Source organism: Osmerus eperlanus, chromosome 13, assembly GCF_963692335.1.
Source record: "Osmerus eperlanus chromosome 13, fOsmEpe2.1, whole genome shotgun sequence".
Taxonomy (NCBI): Eukaryota; Metazoa; Chordata; class Actinopteri; order Osmeriformes; family Osmeridae; genus Osmerus; species Osmerus eperlanus.
The window spans coordinates 13,357,026-13,380,282 of NC_085030.1; the positions used below are offsets into that span (position 1 = coordinate 13,357,026).

Here is a 23,257-nt window from a genome sequence, read left to right on the forward strand (position 1 = left end):
TCTTGTTGTTCCACAAGATAGTCATTCCTGTTACGTGACGTGCTTCCATGTGCCACCTTGCGGTCGGTCAAATGCACTTCATTCAGACACAAGAGAAAATTCCAGATATTTCGAGTTTTCCCAGCATCAGATTTGACCGCATGCGCAGGAAAAAGTAACGGCGAAGTTGAAGACGTGTTTGAAGGTGGAATAATGGCTTGATTATGGCCATTATGCTGCGGGTTCCAAATATTATGCGAATAATTACTATATACTAAGAATCGCCTCCAGTTGGAGACAGTGATAGGCATACTTCCTTTCGAAACTGACAATTAGAACATTTGCTGTGAATTCAACATAGGAGCTAAAAACCCAAACAGATGGGAAGAGGTAGTTTCATGGTAGTTTAATTTCAACATTCAACATAAGTATTTATCATCACACGCAAACTCATTATTTAGAAAAGCTCCATGTCTGTTGTAACATCTAATACAACTAACGTAATACTCATAAATTGGATTGCAAGGCATTATGATTGATGCTGTGTAGAGTCTGGGCATGGCAGACGCAATCCATTAGTGTTTTAGGCGGGAGATTCATCCAGATCAATACAATTACCTTACACATTACAAAGTTAGGAATCTGCTGACAAGAATCCTCACTTCTTGTTATACAGAACTTCTGGTCTTCATCTAGGCTACTGAATTAATAGTGTTAGTAGGACGGGTATAACGGATGAGTCCAAATATGGCTCCCCCTCCTGGCCATGTGGTCTAAAAACAGTCATCCTGCTGGGATTCATCCAAGACAGTGAAAAGTCACCGACCCTTCAAATAGAAATGCATTGCATATTGCACGCACATTTCACAATTCCATCTGTAAAGCTTAATGAATTTCTTGTCTTTGAACAGATACCGGTAATACTGAAGGAGAAACCGCATAGGCGAGACTCGCTATTACAAATGTGCTACAGATTTTTTTTTGTCGACCCACAGATGGTTGCCTACTTGAGGATATTTGTGACAGCTATCTTGAAATCGCTGGTGCACAACAGCGAATTAAACGGCTAACATTATGAAGGCATATCCTATGGCACATTATAGACAACAGTCGTTTAGGAGTTTCAGGGACAAGAGTTTGTATCCACTAGTAGGTAGCTGTCAGGTAAAGTTGAGGTCCATTGTAAAAGCTGGCTTTCCTCTTAGCATCGTGGTGGTAGAATTCTTTAAGCTTCTGTACGATGAGAACAAAGACTGCCATCTTTCTTTATGTCCTCTGGTAATTTGCAGCAACAGGCTCTTCCTCGCATCTTTGCAATTGCCCACTGTGCATCAGTGTCCTTTCATTACCATCTCTCTCCCTTTGCCTCCACACATGCAATACGCTAGTAAATACGGTAACTCTATGGGTTAGGGTATACATTTATATTTATACATAGATTCCATATACTTTAAGCAACGTTAGCATCTGTTTTTCATGTGTTTTCTTTAACGGTACAAAATAACTTCTCATATGAAACATTATACTTCACCATTTTATAAAAACATAACACTTCTCTTTATTTTAATTTTCTTAAAAACAAAAACAAATGCCATAATAAAAATAAGTTCTATGTTTTTTATTTTACAATATATTTTCTTTTCCCTCGCTCTCAGAGCAGCGACAGAAGACACGTCCCTTTTTTTTGTTGTTGAAACTTTCGCGTTTGTGAAATGGGGTGGGGTTTTTTCTCTGCAGTGATGGGTGACTGACACGGTGCTCAACGTGGCGGCAGCGTCAGTGTTACAACGGACATTTGGCGCAGCTACACTCCATGGTGGTCTCCATCTCCTCAGAGTAGGTGGAGCCGTCCGTACAACGGAAGGAGACTTTCCGCCGGCGGCTTTTGGAAGGGCCGCAGCACAGTCCCTCATGGCAGGAACGGGGGCACTCCACCCGGGGCACCTTGGTAGTGGAAGTGCAGGTCTTCATCGGATGGTGGCGCTTCAGGACCTCTCGCACCGCTTCGCCCTGACAGGTTAGCTCTGGACAGCACGCACACACACACACACACACGCGCACACACACACACACACACACACACAAACACACAAACTCTTGCTGATAAGACCAGTGCGCGTACTAACGTGTGCTTGTCTGTGTCACACCTTTACAGAAGGTTGTTTGTATGTGGATGTCTGAGAGTGAATGTTCTCACCTGCGTCGCAAGTAGGACCAGTGTAGCCAGGCTGGCAGAAACACACAGGTTCCCCACCCTCTGCCATCCTACACTCCCCATGGCCACAGTGGTGCCCCCTGCAGGCTGGAGGTTCTTCTCTCTTGTCACAGTACAGGCCAGAGTAGCCCTCTGCACACTGGCAGCTGTAGGATGAGTCCTTGGGAACACACAAACCATGCACACATCTGGGGGAAAAAAGGGTCTAAAAGTTACAGTTTAAAACAGTGACTCCCTCACTCTCTCTTCCTACTTTCCTCAATGTGTGTAAGGTGTACTTAAGTAAATAAAACATGCTCATACTTTATAATAGAGCAGTGTGTAGTAGTACTGCATAGAGTATGTTAATATTTGGTACATTAGTATGTGAGTTGGTATTTAAAGTATATTTCTGCACAGCGCCCTTACCTGCTGGTCTGACAGGGACTGGGGGCGGTCGTCTGGTCACACAGCACTCCCGTGCGCCCGGGGGGACACTCGCAGGTGACGCCTGTCTCCCCCTCCTGCCGACAGGCCCCCTGGGCACACACGCTGCAGGAGTGGCACCCTGGCAGGGCCCCCTGTGCCCCCCGGGGGCCCGCCACCCCGCCCAGGTCTTGGAGGTCACTGTTGATGCGGACGTTGTGGATGCAGCCGTTGAACAGGGGTGGGTTTCGCTCCGGGCTGGGGCGCAGGACAGACGCCACGACCTGGGAGGGCACGCCTGGAGAGAGGGGTGGAGAGAGTGAGACATGAGAGTGAGACATGATAGAGTGAGACATGAGAGAGGGATGGAGAGAGTGAGACAGGAGAGAGGGGTGGAGAGAGTGAGACATGAGAGTGAGACATGAGAGAGTGAAACGGGTTAGTCTTAATGGAGGCTAACCCTAACCCTTCCTACTGCTTATGTAGAATTGCGGGTGTGCATGGTGTTGCTGACCTCCAATGTAGAGCTGTGTGTTGTGGTCCATGGAGGGCTGGCGCAGTAGCTTGCCCAGACTCTTGGGGGCGCCGTTGTCCACCACCAGACTTAGAGAGTGGTTCTGGATTAGCAGCTCCACCGTATGGAATAGGCCGTCATTCACTGACTCCACACTATTATACACGCACACACACGGGCACACACATGTACGTACACACACAGGGAAATGGAAAGAAAAGTGTGACAATACATTTGTACAATGCAGAGAAATAAGAGATGAAAAGACTTCACACTTTGTTCACCAAAATTAATTTGGCCCTGTTTCACAAAGACCCAGTAGTTCCAGCACTGGCACACATCCAGTTCCCACACTTCTGGGTACAAAGCAGCTTTTTTTTCCACCAGAGTTTAGAGTTACTTGGAGTTTAGTGAGCTTGGCCATAAAGGAGTATGCTTTGGCAAAGTTCAAGTTTATTTCTCTGGATAAGCTGCTGGGCTGTGCTCAGTGCCTCAGAGGCTGCAGGGGAATTGTTTGTTTTTGTCAGAGAGAGACGTTACGGTGGCCTGGAGTCACAACCTTTGCTGACCCTGTGACCTTAGAGAGCCCATGTGAGAGAGGGGGGGGGAGGTAAGCTGGGGTCAGATTCTCCCAGCTGGTGAGGTTTTATCTGGAACGAAGAAAAGCAGCTTCCGAACAAATAGAGACAGTGGTTTGGCACGGATGAGTGTGAGTGTGTATGCATGTGTGTGTGTGTGTGTGTGTGTGTGTGTGTGTGTGCGTGCGCACACACGTGTGTTTGGGAGTTATTATAAAATTCCACAAAATATTGCAGCAGAGTTAATAATGAACCTACACCAAGAGTTTACTATGCCTTTCTGTTCTACTCTAAAAAAATAGTGTTTAGCAACAAAAAAATAAGGAATTTGTTAAGGCAAACTTTCATCTCTTTCTCTGTCCAAATACTCAACAATCAACAAGGTTCTAATGATCCTGGCGAGGCGTCAACTGAAAACGTTGAGCACAGCTTCATCGGTGAGCAGCGATCGGCCACTGAGGGGCAGAAGAAGCCTTGTTTTCAGAGGAGAAACCTGAAGTGTGCAGCGCAGCCCTCCAAGGCCTCCAGCCCTCCAAGGCCTCCAGCCCCCCAAGGCCTCCAGCCCCCCAAGGCCTCCAGCCCTCCAGCCCCCCAAGGCCTCCAGCCCCCCAAGGCCTCCAGCCCCCCAAGGCCTCCAGCCTCCCAAGGCCTCCAGCCCTCCAGCCCCCCAAGGCCTCCAGCCCCCCAAGGCCTCCAGGCCTCCAGCCCCCCAAGGCCTCCAGCCCCCCAAGGCCTCCAGCCCTCCAAGGCCTCCAGCCCTCCAAGCCCTATATTGGGCTTTAGTGTGTTTTGACAAGCTGAGGGTTTCCAGAGGCAGGTCTTTGTGTGCGCAGCCTGTGTATTAACGTAAAGCAGCCCATTACGAAATTCAATAAAAACAAACAGGGAGCCGTCACAGGTACAGCGCCTCATGTCCTGCTTTGTACGCAGGAGAAAGTCAATTTCCTGTCAGTTTCAAGTCAGAATCTCTGTTTCCCTCCAACTACGTCATAAATTACATGGTACACAAACCCCAAAACAATTACCATCTGGAGAAATGACATGTGGATCGTCAGGCCCAGCCTGTACACCCTGTTTGTGTTTGTAAAAATGTAATAACCTCTTGCTATCATTTGCTCACAAGGTTTTCTAGCAGTGACTGGTTTGAAGTGATGTTGTGCAGACAGACTAGTGGAGTTCCAGATTGAAATGTCACCTAAATTTGGTTTTGCTAAGCAAGCATTGGTTGTTTGCTACAAGGTTGTTAGGGCTAACAGGTCATATTTATGCATGTGTGTGTGTCTGTGTGTGAGAAACATGCAATGCATGTCGACTGACAGATATCAGCATTAGCTCTGTGCAACCTTATGGATCATTAGCGTTGCAAGGTGGTTTTTCAGTCATGGAATAGCTGCTGTGAGGATCCGACTTCCTTATCATGAGGACAACACACTTTTCATCAATATCCCTGTTTCCCCAATCCACCTCCCATCACTTCTGCTTTCTGTACATCATCTCTCCCTCCACATTCACACCACTGGTCTCCCTCTCTGTCCACTCATCTCTCTCCTCCTCTCCTCTCTTCAGTTCCCTCTCCTCCTTTCTCTATACCGTCCTCCTCCCCCTCTCTCTATTGATCAGTCCATCCCTGGTGAGTAACAGGGGACGTGGTCCCTTAACCAAATGGAGGGATCACTGTGGCATTTGGGTAAAGGGCAGCGCATTAGCACACAGTATGGCATTACTGTCATGGCGGTTGCTTTCAGTAGCGTTAGGCAGGTTGACATGCCTAACTGCCTCCCGCACAAACAAGTCGGCTCTGCCACTTTCATTTCAGCTTTCAGACCACCTGCCTCTTTCCATTATCCCTTTTTTCTCTCACTTTTCATGTTTTCTTCTGCAGTCTCCCCTCTCCTTCTCCATTCCCAGTGCAAGTGTGCACTTTGTCATTGTCATTAAAGCGTAATAAAAAGGTTGGACTTCAGCGTTCATATTTCCACATCTTAGTAACCGTACAGGCTAAACAAAACAAAAATGACTGAAAGGTCATTTCTAAGCAAAGCTAGTTAAAAATCCTCGAGTAGAACTTAGATGTGGCATGCGTCCTTCGGGGAAACACTGCAGTTATCCGACACCAGGAAACCCTAGTCTGTGACAAGTGGATCGATGAGCTGCAGTTGTATCGCTGGCCCCCTACTCATCCCCACCCCACTACTGAACACAGAGGTCAGATGGCAGACAGACAGACATAATCAATAACCATGGATTGGATCCAGGCGTACAGTAGACACAGCTCCTCTCCCTACGCTACTCTACTGGGTTCCAATACAGTCAATGAAATAGACGTATTCTACATGCATACATTAACATGTAGTAGATAGGAGTGACTGGCAAGGTTTACTTGTCGAGATAACCTTTTACAGCTTCCGTGTCTTTCATACCTAAATTAGGCAATATCTTTTTTTTAATGAATGTTTTAAGGATAAGGAAGGAGGCAGGTGGTCTAAAATCTCAATGGAAAGTGACAGAACAATACTTATTTGAGAGAAGAGGAGAGCAAGTGTTCGTTCGAAATGTTCAATCCGAGGAAGGTGCTACTCTGTGCGTTTATGAGTTTAGCTACACCGAGCTTAGACTCAGCTTGCACTTGATGTTTGTTTGTGTGCACGTCTCAGTGTGTGTGTGGGGGTATTACACACAGTGTGTGTTTGTCTTTGAAGCTGAATGATTGGCCACGTCGAGCAAGCCTGACATACTAGCTCAGACAAACCTGGTGTTGGGGTTTATGATGGGCAGGGTTACAGCCGTAGTGAGAGCCGGCCTAAGCTGCATGTTGCTTACCTGGCTTAGGAGGGTCTCAGTCTAGCAGGAGGGATGAATACAAGCTGCTGTTTGAGGGGTTTCTACTCTGACAAGCAGTGTTTTTGGAGGATAGTTGAGAACGTTTCAAAGAGACAGAGAAAAATACCTTGAATATTGAATATCATGGACGTGGGTGTTTTTGAATAGGAGTTCCCATATTTGACCTTAATGTGTTTATGTGTGAACTAAAGTGGAATGTGAGAGGATCTGGTGCGTGTGTATGCACATGTGCTGACCTGTAGACGGTGGTGGGGGGGTAGTTGCCGATGTCATAGATCAGGCGTATGTGTCCTTGGTATAACTCCAGAGCTAAAGGGTCCCGATCCTCCTTGTAGAGAAGAATACCGTTGTCCTTATCTGTAGCCACCTGGAGAGGAAGGGAAAGAGAGACAAAGAAAGAGAAATATTATGCTCTTTGCATAAAGCGGGCACACACTGACATATATATAAAGCAGGCATTTCATTTCATCGTGTAAAGTTACAGCAGTATAAAATGCAGGGGACACCATATAATTCATAGATGTCATATGATAATTGATTTATATTTATTCATTGAGATGGGTATAGCTCAGTGGTTAGAGCATTTGACTGCAGGTAATGAGGTTGTGGGTTCAAACCGCCCCATTTATGTCGCTTTGGATAAACGCGTTTGCTAAATGAATACACTTAGAAAAGGTTTTACTCAAACAATAATTCAAACTTCCCCCACACACACATTAAACCTGACACACACTAAGCTGTGTGCTAATTAAGTGGGAAAGGGGCCACAGGGCTAAGCACCTAACACTCACCATTCAGCATGCCAGATTAAACCACACAAGAGAGAGAGAGAGAGAGAGAGAGAGAGAGAGAGAGAGAGAGAGAGAGAGAGAGACCTTGCTTGCCCTTGTTTTGGCAGAATGCAGTGAGACTCGTCTAACTTTTTCCTCGGCTTGAAGTGGGCACCAACGAGTAGCTCTGGCTTGACCCGGACTGACCAGGCGCTGGGAAAACGCAGGTGTTGGATATCAACTAAGATTTCTTTCAAACAGGAGACGAAAATACTGCTTTGGGAAGAAGCACTTAGGGTTTAGCCAGCGACTCCACTTGCAAACGAGTCCCAGTGGAGGAGCCGTCGGCAGCGGGCTCTGCTTGTTCTGAAGGACGACGTGCAAGCTTGACGCGTTTGGCTTTATGTGAAAATATTTCATTTTTTATCTATACAGACATTTATTTATGAGACACATGGATCATGTTTTTAGTGAATTGGAATGTGTTTCCACGCTACAGTATCTGATTTGTGTTGAGCGATGTACATGTTCTATAGTCCTGCTGACAAGAATACTCCTATATAACCCTCCCAACTAAAACACCATCCGCCTACTTAAACATAAACACCTAACCCTAAGCAGTTACTTCACATGAACAAAGTTGCGATTGATATAGTGCTCCCGGTCTTAGAGCTTTAGCAGATCATCCATATGGAACAATAGTCAGACAGAGCCAGACATGGCCGTGTCTGCTCCTTAGCTCCTGACTACGACACGATCAAAGTAACCCCCACTGTCTTGCATGTGGAGATCTGAGATGGTCCAAGCTATTTATAGCCCTGTGTTTTTAATTAACATTAGCACAGGCCTTCTCCTCCATCTCCAAAAACCAGACTAATTTGTAGCCGAACGGTGGCCTCATGCTCTCTCACGACGACCGCTAACGATATCAGCCACGCCGGCACCCCATTACCATAACAGATCCCTCCCCGGTGGCCATAACTCACGCTGGGCCAACAAAAGGTGACATTCTGATAATGTCACCCTCCATCCAGTGGACTGACCTGCAGACAAGTACAGGCTGACTCAGAAACGAGCGCACACACACACTAATTGGGTGGCAGTTTGTCATACGTTATTTTCTCCTCCAGACAATCCTCTCAGTCTGTCCCAGGGGTACAACATTATACGCTGTAAGTGGAACCTTTTTTTGCAGGGGTGTGTTTGTGTCTGTGTGTTGCCATTAGCAACAAGTGAGTTTACACATCATACTAACTGCCAATTGTCTGTTTAAAGTGTGATTTAAAGCTGAAGCAAAATAGGAAAATATCGCCAGCAGAAAGCATTTCAAACCTTTTGAAGACAAGGTCAAAGGTCATCTTACGGGGCTGATGGGGGGTCGTACCTGGAGGGAGATGTGTGTCAGGGGGCGTAGTTTGTCACTGGGCAACTCCACGTAGGAGTCCTTGCCCAGGAACTGGATGGTCACCATCTTGTGGCAGTGTTTGCCGAAGAAGCCAGGCAGACAGCGACACACAGGCTCCCCCTCCAGCACCAGACACTGAGCCCCGTTCTGACACTCGGCCTGGTCGCACGGGCTGGTCTGGAGCAGGATCATAGGGGGCGGGTTCTCGCAGAACAGACCGCTGAGGGGAGAAGGGGTGGGGTCAACAGTTAGCTACGTCACGTTCGTCTTACTCGTTTGAAAACACTAGAATTGTGCACGGCAGGGTCTTGGCTCCTGCTCAATTAAGATCAGGTAAAGGCACCGTTGAGGAATCCTTTGGTTCTGAACAGCACACACATCCAGCTCTGTGCCGAGACGCAGGGAGCGTCACCTGTAGCTGCGGGCTCAGTTCACACATGCACACACAGCGTTTGTCGAGCTCACCTGAAGCCTTCCAGACACACGCACGTGTAGCCGTTGACCGCGTCCACGCACTCCGCCCTGTGCTGACACTTGTTTTCCAGACAGTCATTGTAGTCCAACTCACACTGCTGTCCCACGTAGCCAGGAAGGCACTCACACCTGCCGAGGATAACACACACACACACACACACACACACACACACACACACACACACACACATCAGACATCTCAACAGAAGCTCATCAGAATGACTGACTTCAGCCAACGGGTAAGTAAACCCCCTTTTAACTGTACCCAAACTTCCACGAATGAATTACGTCCACTCTATTTTTAGTCAGACCCCTGTAAGAGTGGTGCCCCGAGGAACAACTAAGCTCACAAACGATACCGTTAAAAATAAACATTGAAAAATCGCCTTAAGCCCTAGCGCTGTGACCCTTACTCACCTGTAACCCCTGGTGACGGGCATGCATTTGGAGTCGTGCTGGCAAGGGTCAAATCCAGACAGGCAGGCGTCAACCACCTCCTCGCATAGGTCACCTGCAGAAGCAGCGAGGAAGACAGGGGGAGGGTTAGGTTTAACTAGGTATGACCATTCTTTATCGGAGGGCTTACATAAACACATGGATTGTTGGATCAGATTTCGGAGTCACACACAGTAGTAACACAGACTGTTCTGCTGTGATAAAGTGGCCCCAACCAGTCATGAAGGATGGATACAAAAAGAAGAAAATGTATACAAAGGCTTTAAAATATAGCAGAGTGATGCAACAAACGCAATTTCACTCAGTTTTCAACAACAGTTGATTTCATCAATATCCTAATCATCCCATTTTTCACTCGTCAATGCCTATTTGCAATTTCCAAACATTGACTTCTCCCCCTACACTACCTCTCCTGCAGACAAACATGGGAAGTAAACAGTATGCCATTGTTAATGCACCATATTCAATATGAGGGAAAAAAGGCTTTTCATTATTAATATAAAAAGAGTTTTTGACATTAGCTGGTCAGATAGGGGGAAGTGAAGAACAAACGATTCTACCAGGGAGAGGTAAGAGAGCTGACCTTTTCCCATGTTCTAACTGTCAGCCTTTAAAAATGAGAGATACTGTTGGGGAGGAAAAAAGAGAAGTAAAAAAGATTTATGGATGTCACTGTCTCAAACCTCTGATAACCAGAGGTCCAGACCACTTCATCTACATCAAAGCGCACACACACACACGCGCGTGGGCACACACACACACACACACACACACACACACACACACACACCACACACACACACACACACGCACACACACACACACACACACACACACACACACACACACACACACACACACACACACTTGTATTCACTGAGAACAGCTCTGTGCTGCCTTTCTCACAGCTGTTAGTATATAAAGGTTAAAAGAGTGTTTAACACAACTATGTCAGCCAACAACCTCATTGTTGCAGCCTGATACACACTTTTTTATCACCTGACTGCCTTTTCTTCTGTATCCATGTGTTTCCCATGTAAGGAAACGTTCTGTGCACCCTGTATTTGAACTTGGACGTCCATTGTATAGAAGTACGTTTGTGAGCCCGGTTGCCTTACTCATGCTGACCACTCTGTCATGGAAAGGTCACATGATCCGAGCTTGTCTAATAAACAAAGTCAACCTTTTCCAGTGTTGTGCAACTTTTTCCGGCCTCCGACTAACAGATTTCATCCCATCACAGCCCTAACCGTATTTAAACAATAACATGTTTTAATAAAAGGTAGGTGCGGGCTATGACCATGGTCAATGTATTGCAACAATCTAATGTTTCAAGACGACTGCTTGAATGCAACTCATCAGACCATACCAGTTGAAAACGGTGGGAGAGATAATATACATTTTCATTTACAGAGACCATTTTTCTCACACTGAAACAAACTAACATACGTCCACACTCTGTAGAACACACTTCTGGGTGGACTGTACATGGGCAACTACATGGGAATGAAAAGAAAAAGGGAGTGACAGAAGGAGAGAGAAAAAGCAGGGGAGAAAAAGCGAGAGAGAAACTACAAGAGAGAGAGAGAGAGAGTTGGGCGAGACTGTGTGCGGTGCCCTGACCTGTGTGATAGGCCACCCCCTACGCCCTCAACCTCATGACTCGATTTCTCCCCCCCACCCCTAGTTTTCAGTCCCTATTTGAAGAGGATGATGTGGATCCAGAAGCGTCCTCACAGGTCCTCTCCAGCTTGTGAGGACCTGGAGCATGACACGCAGCAGAGGGCAGTAGCTGGCTGTCAGTCATGCCTCTCAGTGCGCAAAAACTTGCCGCTTGGCGCCCGCTCGTAAAACACCCCAGTCAGCACTTTAGAGCTGAACCCAGTGGACTGTGCAGGCTATTTTCCCTTCCCTGGCTGATTCTGTGCCCTTTTTGGCTTGCTGCTCCGCTGTGATTGCACTGTCATCCCCAAGGAACAGTTTCAGGTCAATGCGGAAAAAAACGTCTATTATAGGGAAGGGGAAAATATCGGTCTTTGGGTTCCCCAATGGAATTTCTAAAAGGACCTTGCTATGCTAAAGTGTGCAGTTCTGGAGCAAAGAGGTTTTGGGTTTCACTCACTGTCAAAGCTGACCTGGATGCAGTTATTAGGTTTTAAACCCGGTGTAGTGGTAGAAGTATTAAACTCTCCCCATTACTTATATCTTGCAGTGGGTGGTGTATGTAATGCAATGAGTAAAGTGCTCTACGAGTCTACTTTAGGTCTTCAGAGATGCTTTTATATCCAGCTGATGTACAGCGTTCATGGGAGGGTGTTTGTCCAGACAGATTTGTAGTTCTAGCTGAGCATGTCTGTGTGCTAAGTTTACCTCTGCACTGGAAGGACCAATGCGGGTGTAGCTGTTCTTGCTATCTAAACAGGTGGACTTGAAGGTGTTGTGCGTGTAGTTGGGTGTGATGTGGGGGTGCTGGGTTGTTCTTACCAGTGTAGTTGGTAGTTGGGTGTGATGTTGGTTGTTCTTACCAGTGTAGTTGGGTGTGATGTGGGTTGTTCTTACCAGTGTAGTTGGGTGTGATGTTGGTTGTTCTTACCAGTGTAGTTGGGTGTGATGTGGGTTGTTCTTACCAGTGTAGTTGGGTGTGATGTGGGTTGTTCTTACCAGTGTAGTTGGGTGTGATGTGGGTTGTTCTTACCAGTGTAGTTGGGTGTGATGTGGGTTGTTCTTACCAGTGTAGTTGGGTGGGCAGATGCAGGTGTAGTTGTTGATGCCGTCCACGCAGGTAGAGTTGTTCTCACAGTCATTATCCTCACAGTCGTCTGGGTTGATGTCACACCGCTCTCCCTCGAACCCAGGAGGACACACACAACTAGGAGAGAGAGAGAAAGAGGGAGAGAGAGAGAAATAGAGTTAGTGAACGAGTGAGAGGGAGAATCAGAGAGAGACAGAGAGGTGCGTAACCACAGGGAATAACCATATGAATATCTGCACTTAGCAGAGACAGAGACACGTCTAATCTGAGACTATCCAGCTGGGATAAACTGGCCCCAACCGGTTTCTAAGAAGGAGAGAAGTGAGTGACAGCTATAGAGATGAGCCCTCAACATCTTTAACTGACAACGCCATGACTTCACTCTTTCCAGGACTCCCCCCCCCCCTACTCTGACTCTCCCTCTCCTCCCTTCGTCTCTCTGGACGTCTCCTTAAAGGGCGATCACAGACAGGCGGTGGCCAATCAGCGGCCAACGCTTCAAAGGTGGCCGGGCGTCTGATAAGCGTGTGACCTCTGATGCACGCACGGCCTTCTGACTTATCTCCCTCCACCTGTCTGCTCGCCAGCCCGTGCAGAGTGACACCGCGTTCCAGTGTGGAACTAGGTCGACTATTAATTCAACTCGACAGTAGCTGGAACATCCTGGCAGCGCCTCTGTGCTGCCAGCCAGGGGGTTGATTCATCTCTGCGTTGTGTTTTGTGATGTTGGATGGAATAAAGACCGAGTCATCCACAGACACACACTCAGGTGTACAGTGATGTTCTACAGTGATGGTTTGCTATGAAAGATTAGTAGCTGTATACAAAGGGTGCACAGGGCGGTTGTGCCAATGGAGGTGAGGAGGGAGAGGAGAGAGAGAAAGATTGATTGGCAAGCAGGCAGGAGAGCACAGAGGATTACAGGCAGACAGACAGACAGACAGACAGGCAGGCAAGCAGGCAGGCACTGAACGGTGTCACAGACAGACAGAGCAGCACAAGCAACCCAATCATATTGTGAGGCTTTTATTTTGATAGTGCGTCATGTTTATGTGAGGCTTTTATTTTGATAGTGCGTCATGTTTATGCTTTGTGGTGATGTGATTGGATAGAGCAGAGTGAAAGGGGCTGGATCTCAGGAAACTAAATTAGTTTCAAGCTCGGGAGTGAGAGAGCAGACGACCTCAACTCGTATACTAACCGTTATTATTTTTGCCCACTAAAGTCTGATTAAGCCCTTGAGTTCCTGCCCATCCTTCATTGTTGGCTGTACAATATCTAAGTCACAAGTCACCCTCTGGATCTGTCTAGCATTTCCCTCATGTGACATTTGGCGTGATGAATAGTGTTCTGCGCTGGGTCAAACAGGACCATCTCGCAGAACCAAACCTAATTGGGGTGATTGAATCCCCAGACACTGATTGCATTACAAATTTCAAATGCCAGGAGAACCACCTATATTCTTATTCCCATAAATGACCAAGTCTCTGGCTTCAGGTGCTGAGGGACACAGGGCGTACAAACCAGGGGCTGCCGAGGGCATCTGGACTTGAATGGAATGTCTTAAACGATTTTCCGAAAGAAATGGGACATATTTATTGTTCTGTGTGACTGCCTAGTGTGGATTAGGGGTCAGTTTTGAGGTTTCGTAATGACTCTTTAAGGAGACACGTTAGAATTTGAGAACTATGCCTGAGGAGAACTCAATCCTGAAGGGATTCTAGAATGTTTAAGATGGTCCCTTTGTTAGCCCTGCTGGCTGTACATCTGAAGACTTGACTAATGGGTATCATAGCTGCTTGTGATGGAAGAATGGACAAGGACAGGACACATTGGTGAGCTAGCAGAGACCTGGATACTTTGGGCTGGTTAGATGGTAGGAATCTACACCAAAGTTAACGTAAGAATTTATTAGATGAATTAGATGTCATTAGATATATAGATGTCATTATACATTATTCTAAAACAGTTACCTGAAAGTGTCCTGTTCAGGCTTGAGGTGGCATGTGCCTCCGTTGGTGCAGGGTAGGCTGATGCAGGCGTTAGTGGTCCCTTCACAGTTCTGACCCTGCAGGAGACCAGGGACAGGAAAACACGGCCAGTCCTACTGATCAGATTCCCAGACATAGACCAAGGCAAGTTCTAGTCTAAAAAACAGATTCGACATCAAAAGGGCCACTTAGGACTAGGCTTTGTATATGTCTGCTTTTGAGTTGTTTCAACACATGTAAAAGAAAATAAGTGGGAATATTGAGTAAATGGTCTGTGTTTTCATGACTGGTTTTCTTTTTCTTCTACTAGGCAAGACTAGGTTTGAAAATATAAGCAGTAAAATGTATTATACGATCATTCTTTTAATCCCTAAATCTCTTCTGGTGAATGATGTATCCACTGGTTGCTATAGAGGGTCATATAGAAACACAGACTTGTGAAGCCACCATCTGTGGATGGCTGACATCCACCCTGGGTGCCAGTCTGAGACTTCAGAAGCACCACAGCCCATTTGAAGCCACACCACCCTTTTTAAATCCACATTTCAGACTGGTGTGTTTTCTTAATTTACACTTTTCATCAAGAAACTGTATCAACTCGACTCCGGAGACCTTCTGAATCCCCCGCTATGGTTTAAAACAAAGGGACCAATGTTCCCCCTTTGCTCTGATCAAATGCTCTCTATTTCTCTTTTTCATTTTTATTCTCCACAGTTTTAAAGATGTGTTCCCCATAGCGGCAGACGAGACAAAGAGAACACACATTTACATTGTCAGACGTATTTATTCCCTAAGACGCACACGCACATTGTTTAACGAGGGGAAACGCCACCCAAGTCATATCTTCCCTGTCAGTCCCCGACACGCACAGCACACACACGCACGCGCGTGCGAACAGATACACACTTACACATTAACCTTGGGTGCAGACATTTTAATTAAAAAGAGAGGCCAGGTTCACCCCTGTTGGATTGTGGAGGTTAAGCTGTTATCAGGTGCTCTGGAGCACAAGGCTGACAGGAAACCCATAGGCAAACACAAGAGTAATGATCTGGCAGATGACGCACACTGACACTCATGCCTGCGCACACACACACACACACACACATTCTCACAGATCGTGGATCCATGTATGCTAATGCCACCTTGAGTGGATCTCGGTGACTTTTACTGATGACAGCACTTTACCAGTTATCTTAACCCCATTTCGGTCCCTATTCAATACCTCAACTCTAACTAACGGTCGAAATAATTTCTACATTGACCTGCAAAAAATGTATAATGCATGACCGTAAATGGGGGATGCTAATACAGTAGGCTTAAGCACTAGGATGGCCATTTGTGTGTGTGTGTGTGTGTGTGCGCGTGCATATGCACCGCAGGGACCAGCATACATAGCTGTACCTCTGTACATGACTGGAGGTGAGAGTTCGTGTAAGATGGCTCCAGAAGAGAGTGTGTGCGGCGCTGCAAGCTAGCTGTGTGTGGATAATAATGTGTGTACATAGGGAGTCTGTTGGCTGAGCGGTGAGGGAATCGGGCTAGTAATCCAAAGGTTGCCAGTTCGATTCCCGGTCATGCCAACTGACGTTGTGTCCTTGGGCAAGGCACTTCACCCTACTTGCCTCGGGGGAACGTCCCTGTACTTACTGTAAGTCGCTCTGGATAAGAGCGTCTGTTAAATGACTAAATGTAAATGTACATCTTCTCACCTTGTAACCAAAGGGGCAGGTGCAGTGGTAGGAGCCCATCACATCACTGACACAGGTCCCATTGTTCTGACAAGGACCAGCCAAGCAGGGGGCACACTTGGACATCAGGTTAATATCTACTGGACCTGCAGGGGAGAGAGAGAGAGAGAGAGAGAGAGAGAGAGAGGGAAGGGAGAGCGAGAGAGAGAGAGAGAAACAGAGCAGTAGAAAAAAGACAGACAGAAGATGAGTGATTTTGGGAGTTACAAAGGCCCCTTCCATCCACTCTCTCTTACCCTCAGCACTATTTTAAAACCTGTTAAATCCCCAATTTGGAATCCTTAATCTGCCCTAATCTGATCTTAATCCCAGATCAGAGGTGCCTGGCATGCAAGGTGGCTGACGGCCGTCCAGGTCAGCTGGGATTTTCTGTTGACAGGACGCCATCGAGAAGGGAAACAGGGAACTGATGAGAGACAGGTGACAGAAGAGAAGGAAAGAGGGGAACAAGAAAGGAGAGAACTGACGACCACTGCTGACACTTTCTGATGCCTCCTGCTGAAAAATGTAAAGAACGAGACAGAGAGAGAGAGAGAGAGAGAGAGAGAGAGAGAGAGAGAGAGAGAGAGAGAGAGAGAGAGAGAGAGAGAGAAGAGAAAAGCAGGGAGAAGGGAGAGCGTCCTCACCCTTGCACTGGAAGCGGTTGAGGGGGGTGGTGAGGAGGAGACGGTCGGCCATGTCGGGGGGTCCGGTGCAGCGGGCGATGCCAGGCTCTTTGAAGCCCGCCTTCACCCACTGGGAGAGCCAGCGCAGGTCACAGTTGCAGTACAGAGGGTTGGCCCCCAGGGCACTATGGAGAAACAACAGACAGACGTTGTTCAAGACCATCGTGAGATGTGGATTGTGAGTTTGTTTTGGGGCTGATAGATGCTGCTATACTTGACAGGAGGAGAGGGTCCTGAGCTACCCTTCTGGGTACAGAAGGCTAGCTCTATATACTGTATTAAATGTGTAGTGGAAGCCTGATTCTCACAAGTTTGGTTTGAGATGTGAGAAAGTGATGACTGATTTCATCACTCTAATTTAACTGTGATTGTCCTGTATTAACATAGCAGTTCAATTTGGAAACATATCTCATTCTTCAAATAAAGGATAAAAAAGATGCAGTAGAATGCTGAAGATGTCAGTGAGAGGAAGACTAAAGCCCTTAGAACCACGGAAGTTCAAATACAAAAGAACATGTGTCCTTTGGAGGAACAGGTCTTCTCTCTATGCAGCCTGCATGCTAACGTCTGCTGGCGTTGTCAAGGCAGGGCTGAGATACTTGGGCCCACATGCGGGTCCAGTAGACTTCATAGACCTCAGCCCACGCTGAATGCCTAGCAGAGGTCATAAAAATGGGGGAGGTTTCTGAGGGGCCTCCTACTCTCTCCCCAACACACCAGTGCTCTGTGGCTAGCCTCTCTGTCTCTCTCCCCAACACACCAGTGCTCTGTGGCTAGCCTCTCTGTCTCTCTCCCCAACACACCAGTGCTTTGTGGCTAGCCTCTCTGTCTCTCTCCCCAACACACCAGTGCTCTGTGGCTAGCCTCTCTGTCTCTCTCCCCAACACACCAGTGCTCTGTGGCTAGCCTCTCTGTCTCTCTCCCCAACACACCAGTGCTCTGTGGCTAGCCTCTCTGTCTCTCTCCCCAACACACCAGTGCTCTGTGGCTAGCCTCTCTGTCTCTCTCCCCAACACACCAGTGCTCTGTGGCTAGCCTCTCTGTCTCTCTCCCCAACACACCCGTGCTCTGTGGCTAGCCTCTCTGTCTCTCTCCCCAACACACCAGTGCTCTGTGGCTAGCCTCTCTGTCTCTCTCCCCAACACACCAGTGTTCTGTGGCTAGCCTCTCTGTCTCTCTCCCCAACACACCAGTGCTCTGTGGCTAGCCTCTCTGTCTCTCTCCCCAACACACCAGTGCTCTGTGGCTAGCCTCTCTGTCTCTCTCCCCAACACACCAGTGCTCTGTGGCTAGCCTCTCTGTCTCTCTCCCCAACACACCAGTGCTCTGTGGCTAGCCTCTCTGTCTCTCTCCCCAACACACCAGTGCTCTGTGGCTAGCCTCTCTGTCTCTCTCCCCAACACACCAGTGTTCTGTGGCTAGCCTCTCTGTCTCTCTCCCCAACACACCAGTGCTCTGTGGCTAGCCTCTCTGTCTATCTCCCCAACACACCAGTGCTCTGTGGCTAGCCTCTCTGTCTCTCTCCCCAACACACCAGTGCTCTGTGGCTAGCCTCTCTGTCTCTCTCCCCAACACACCAGTGCTCTGTGGCTAGCCTCTCTGTCTCTCTCCCCAAAACACCAGTGCTCTGTGGCTAGCCTCTCTGTCTCTCTCCCCAACACACCAGTGCTCTGTGGCTAGCCTCTCTGTCTCTCTCCCCAACACACCCGTGCTCTGTGGCTAGCCTCTCTGTCTCTCTCCCCAACACACCAGTGCTCTGTGGCTAGCCTCTCTGTCTCTCTCCCCAACACACCAGTGTTCTGTGGCTAGCCTCTCTGTCTCTCTCCCCAACACACCAGTGCTCTGTGGCTAGCCTCTCTGTCTCTCTCCCCAACACACCAGTGCTCTGTGGCTAGCCTCTCTCCCCAACACACCAGTGTTCTGTGGCTAGCCTCTCTGTCTCTCTCCCCAACACACCAGTGCTCTGTGGCTAGCCTCTCTGTCTCTCTCCCCAACACACCAGTGCTCTGTGGCTAGCCTCTCTGTCTCTCTCCCCAACACACCAGTGTTCTGTGGCTAGCCTCTCTGTCTCTGACACCCTGGCTTTCTGAACACAGTTGAAAAGGAGGCGTCTGACGTTCCGTTATCCTTTATGAATGTTGATGACACACACACACACACGCAGGCACACACACACAGGAAGTCATGTACGTGCAAAAACAAAGGACACACAGTACACAAACTTGCAGCCCTATCCAAGATATATACACGCATACCCATGCCCCACACACACACACACACACACACTCACACACACTGTCCAGTGTAGCTCACACACATGCATGGAGGACCACACTCACAGATGAGACAGAGATGTCAGATGGTTGAAGGCTCCTTCTGGTATGGTTGAAAGGTCGTTTCCGTGGAGCGTCCTGAACGAGACAGAAAACAAAGGAGAGTTAGTGTGTGGGTGTGTGTGTGTGTGTGTGTGAGAGTGAAGATGATGACAGAGATCAGAATCAGAGAGGTTTCTGACCTTTGGAAGGCTATGAGGCTATTCTGTCTGAAGGCAGCTTGAACTACCAACACAATCCCAGTCTCTGAGATGTCATTCAGAGCACTGCACAGCAGCAGTCTCTTACACACACACACACACCCACACCCACACCCACACACACACACACACACACACACACACACACACACACACACACACACACACACACACACACACACACACACACACACTCGGTCTGCTATTCTTCCTGCCTTCCCTAAACCATGTGTCAATGGGACCACCTTTAGGCAGGCACAGGTGACCGGTTCTGTCCCAGCTCCTGTGGCTCACGGCTGCCAGGTTTGAGCGGTCTCTGTTGCTCCAGGTTAATAAGAGGCTGGCCTGGCTGTGTCTGGGTGGCCCACAGGAAGCCCAACCTGGCCTGGCAGACCTATGTTTTATTTATCTGGAGCTGTTGTGGAGCAGGGGGTGGACACCAAGATGGATGACTTGAAAGCTGAGAGGCAGAGAGGCCATTTATCACACGCCGCACGGGCGGAGAGAGGAAAGAGAAAAGAAACAGAGAGAGGGGGGGAGGGGGAGGAGGAGAGAGGGATGAAAGTTGTTTTCTCACAGCAGTCGGAGGGACTTGAGGCCGTCGAAGGCGTGGACGGGAATGCAACGAATCTGGTTGTAGCTCAGTATCCTACGATAGCACCAGACAGGAGACGTTAAAAGGTTAATTTTACTTGGGAGAAACACAAACACAGATGCCAGCCCCCGTCCTGCCCTTCTGCGGCTGTGATTGGTCGGCAGTGTCACGTTGACATGGTAACTCACAGCGTAGCGAGCTGAGTCATGTTGGAGAAGGTGAGAGCAGCCACTGAGCTGATGCTGTTGTTGCTCAGGTCCCTGTGGAAGAAAACACACACACACAAACTGTGATATTCCTGAACCTAACAGTCAGACTTTAAAAAACATTCAAAGACACACACACACTGTGATATTACTGAACATACAAGTCTGACTCTCAATAAAAATACAGCTGCCGTTTCAAAAACTGTAAATTGGAATGGTAGATTTGATGCTGTAAAGCTGAGCCCTGTCTTAAAACAGCATATCCATAAAACACGATCAAATTAAGTATTATTAACTGTAATTCTTTAGTTTGTACTTCTGCTTGTAATGCAGTTGGGTCCGCAGTACAATACTCACATGAGAGACAGTTGTTTGAGAGAGGACAGTTCTTTGGGGACAGTGGTCAAGAGGTTACCTTCCAGGTATCTGGATTAAGAAGGAAAGCTGAAGTCATACTGGAGCACACAAGCCTGCACACACACACACACACACACACACACACACACACACACACACGCATGAGCACACAGCAAACACACAATCACTCCTCCTCTCCATCTCCTCTTCCTCCTCCGGGCTGTCAAAAGAGCCCATAACCATTCTGCTGTCGAGTGGAGCCTCGTTTCTGGCAGAGCAGCGTTCTATGGGAGGTCACTCTGGGGTCATCATAAGAGGCATGATTTAGTGTGGGGTCAGCAGCTAATCGATAGCTAATCAGCACTACTGTATGGATCCTGGAGCGAAGCAGAGCTGTGTGACTGCTTCAGTAACGAGAGGCAGTGAGTGTGTATGTGTGTGTGTATGTCTTCTAACCTTTCCTCTCTTCTGTTCTCCATGTATCTTACTGCCAATCCCATGTCATCCCTCTTTCGGCTATTTTGCCTTCCCTGCCCCCCCCCCCCCCCCCCCGGTCTCTGCCGCTTTCAGGCATCATCGCTTCTCTTTACTGTCCTGGAACCACATTATCTCTCTCTTCACTGGTTAGAGGGGCAAGGGAGGACACCCAACAAACTTTCTCTGGTCTTTTTCTGTGCGTGTGAGAGAAACGAAGAGACAGAGTGTTTGGTGTGTGTGAGAGGGAGGGTGTTTGGTGTGTGTGTTGGGTCATGCCCTCTCCTGCTCCTCTGACCCCTTTACCATTTGGTGATGACAAACATCTATCACAAACCCACACAGACCTGCCCGCCTGCCCACCGGCACACAAACGCACACGCACGCAAGCACACACACACCACACACACAGCCCCATGGCTCAGTGACACGCTCCACCCTCTAAGGTCGAGGGATTTGGGTAGCTCTGGGTTCCTCAGCAATGTGAAATAGAATCTATTGGAGACATGCAGACCTTCTCAGAATGTCAGACAGCAGCCCTGAGGACGGCCACACATTTCCATAATGGGTGAGCTTGACACAGGCAGGCTGGGGGACTGGGGAGTTTGTGTGCCTATATGTGCGTGTGTGTCTATGTTGAGACCATCTGGATATGTGCAACATTTACAGATTCGGGGTGTGTGTGTGTGTGTGTGCACTTTGTGTTAAGGCTCATCAGTTTTTCTATGCATGTGTGCCTATGCCTATATCTGTAAGCGTGTGCATGTGCATGTGTGTGTGTGACTCACAGCTCCGTGGTATCCTTGGGGATACCCTTGGGCAGAGTACGCAGCCCTCTGTTACTGCAGCGCACCACTGTCTCGGAGCACGTGCATCCCTCCGGGCAGTGAGACAGGGGCAGGCAGACATTCTCCTCTGTTCCTGTACAGAGGAAGAGAGACGGAGGGAGAGAGAGCGAGGGAGCGGAAGGGAGAGAGAGAGAGGGGAGTGGCGTAATAAGAGAGAGAGAGCGGGGAAAGAGAGAGAGGGGGAGAGAGGAAAGGGGAGTGGCGTAATAAGAGAGAGAGAGCGGGGAAAGAGAGAGAGAGGGGGAGAGAGGAAAGGGAGAGGGGGAGAGAGAGAGGGAGAGAGAGGAGGGTTATGAGAGAGAGAGAGACAGGGAAAGGGGGGGGAACAAATGAAGCGATAAAACAAGAATGTAAATGAGGTACAGTGCAGGACGAGGGGGCGTCCAGTCACTCTGGTACTTAGCATTGTTTGATGTCCCTCTGATCCTCACAGTTATAATCAGTGAGAAGGGGTGCTGAAAACAGCTCTCTGCTGACAACAACATCTACCCAGCCACACAACCAAGCCAGAAATCACTCAATCCACTTTGAGTGTGGAACTGTATAAAAATAACTTTACAAATAGGGATTGGGTTGGTGAGAAGAATCAAATAACAGCAAGTCAACTTCCCATACATCTTTCCTCACAGTTCTTTGAAGATTTAGACAATTATGACAAACGATATTTAACAATAATACAGAAATGCATGCCGGCAGGAGTTTGAGATCTGGGTTGTATAGTTCTTGGCTTGAGTCTCCCTACAGTCCACTTCCCCCTCCAGCTGCCTGTGTTAGCAGCTACAATCAGGCCTGGGAGAGCTTGAATCAGGCCTGGGAGAGCTTGAATCAGGCCTGGGAGAGCTTGAATCAGGCCTGGGAGAGCTTGAATCAGGCCTGGGAGAGACCGTATCTTTGGAGGCTGGAGTTGTGCAGCCCCAGATCAAAAAGAACCAGGGAATGAAGACATGAAGGAAGGTAATGAAGACATGAAGGAGGGTAATGAAGTCTATGATTGGGTCCAACCAAAACCCAGCCGTGCTCTCAGGCCGGATCTGGACGTTCAGGTGTGTGCGTGTGTCAGTGGTCGACTGACTTTACACTGGCGATTGGAGGACTTTAGAACACCGCCAAATATCTTCCTGCAAATCAAATTAACTTTCCTTTCCCCTCTCTGCCCTCCAACAACTTAAGTGTAATTTAGGAGCTCTATAAATAGACTGCTTCAGTGTCACTGTGTCTACAGCGGTTAGGACTGTGAGACTAAAAGATACAGAATGACCTAACCACGCCTTCCTAACCGCCCACCCCAGTATACTTAGCATTTAGCATTGAGGGCTAATAAAACAGACTGTGACCTACAGTCTGTGGGCTGCTAGCAAAAAAAGAAATCACAATCCTTCACAAGAGAAATAGGTTGACAACATAATGTGTTCAATTGTTAATCCGTGCCTGTTCATTTTAATGAAAGT

At 48.0% G+C, this 23,257-nt stretch overlaps 1 protein-coding gene across 1 annotated transcript in view; it reads right to left on the reverse strand.

Annotated features, from left to right (window-relative positions):
- Positions 1-370: 370 nt before the first annotated feature.
- Positions 371-23,257, reverse strand: part of slit3 (slit homolog 3 (Drosophila)) — a 136,232-nt gene continuing 113,345 nt past the window's right edge. The window contains exons 20-36 of the mRNA XM_062475842.1: positions 21,750-21,882; positions 20,488-20,556; positions 20,113-20,184; positions 19,907-19,978; positions 19,136-19,207; positions 16,758-16,921; positions 16,093-16,217; positions 14,363-14,457; positions 12,367-12,506; positions 9,599-9,692; positions 9,173-9,310; positions 8,687-8,927; positions 6,769-6,899; positions 3,114-3,268; positions 2,603-2,897; positions 2,177-2,382; positions 371-2,003 (exon numbers count right to left, since the gene is read on the reverse strand). Coding sequence (XP_062331826.1) covers positions 1,762-2,003; positions 2,177-2,382; positions 2,603-2,897; positions 3,114-3,268; positions 6,769-6,899; positions 8,687-8,927; positions 9,173-9,310; positions 9,599-9,692; positions 12,367-12,506; positions 14,363-14,457; positions 16,093-16,217; positions 16,758-16,921; positions 19,136-19,207; positions 19,907-19,978; positions 20,113-20,184; positions 20,488-20,556; positions 21,750-21,882 — 2,444 coding nt within the window. The 3' untranslated portion in view covers positions 371-1,761. The remainder of the gene's footprint in view (positions 2,004-2,176; positions 2,383-2,602; positions 2,898-3,113; positions 3,269-6,768; positions 6,900-8,686; positions 8,928-9,172; positions 9,311-9,598; positions 9,693-12,366; positions 12,507-14,362; positions 14,458-16,092; positions 16,218-16,757; positions 16,922-19,135; positions 19,208-19,906; positions 19,979-20,112; positions 20,185-20,487; positions 20,557-21,749; positions 21,883-23,257) is intronic.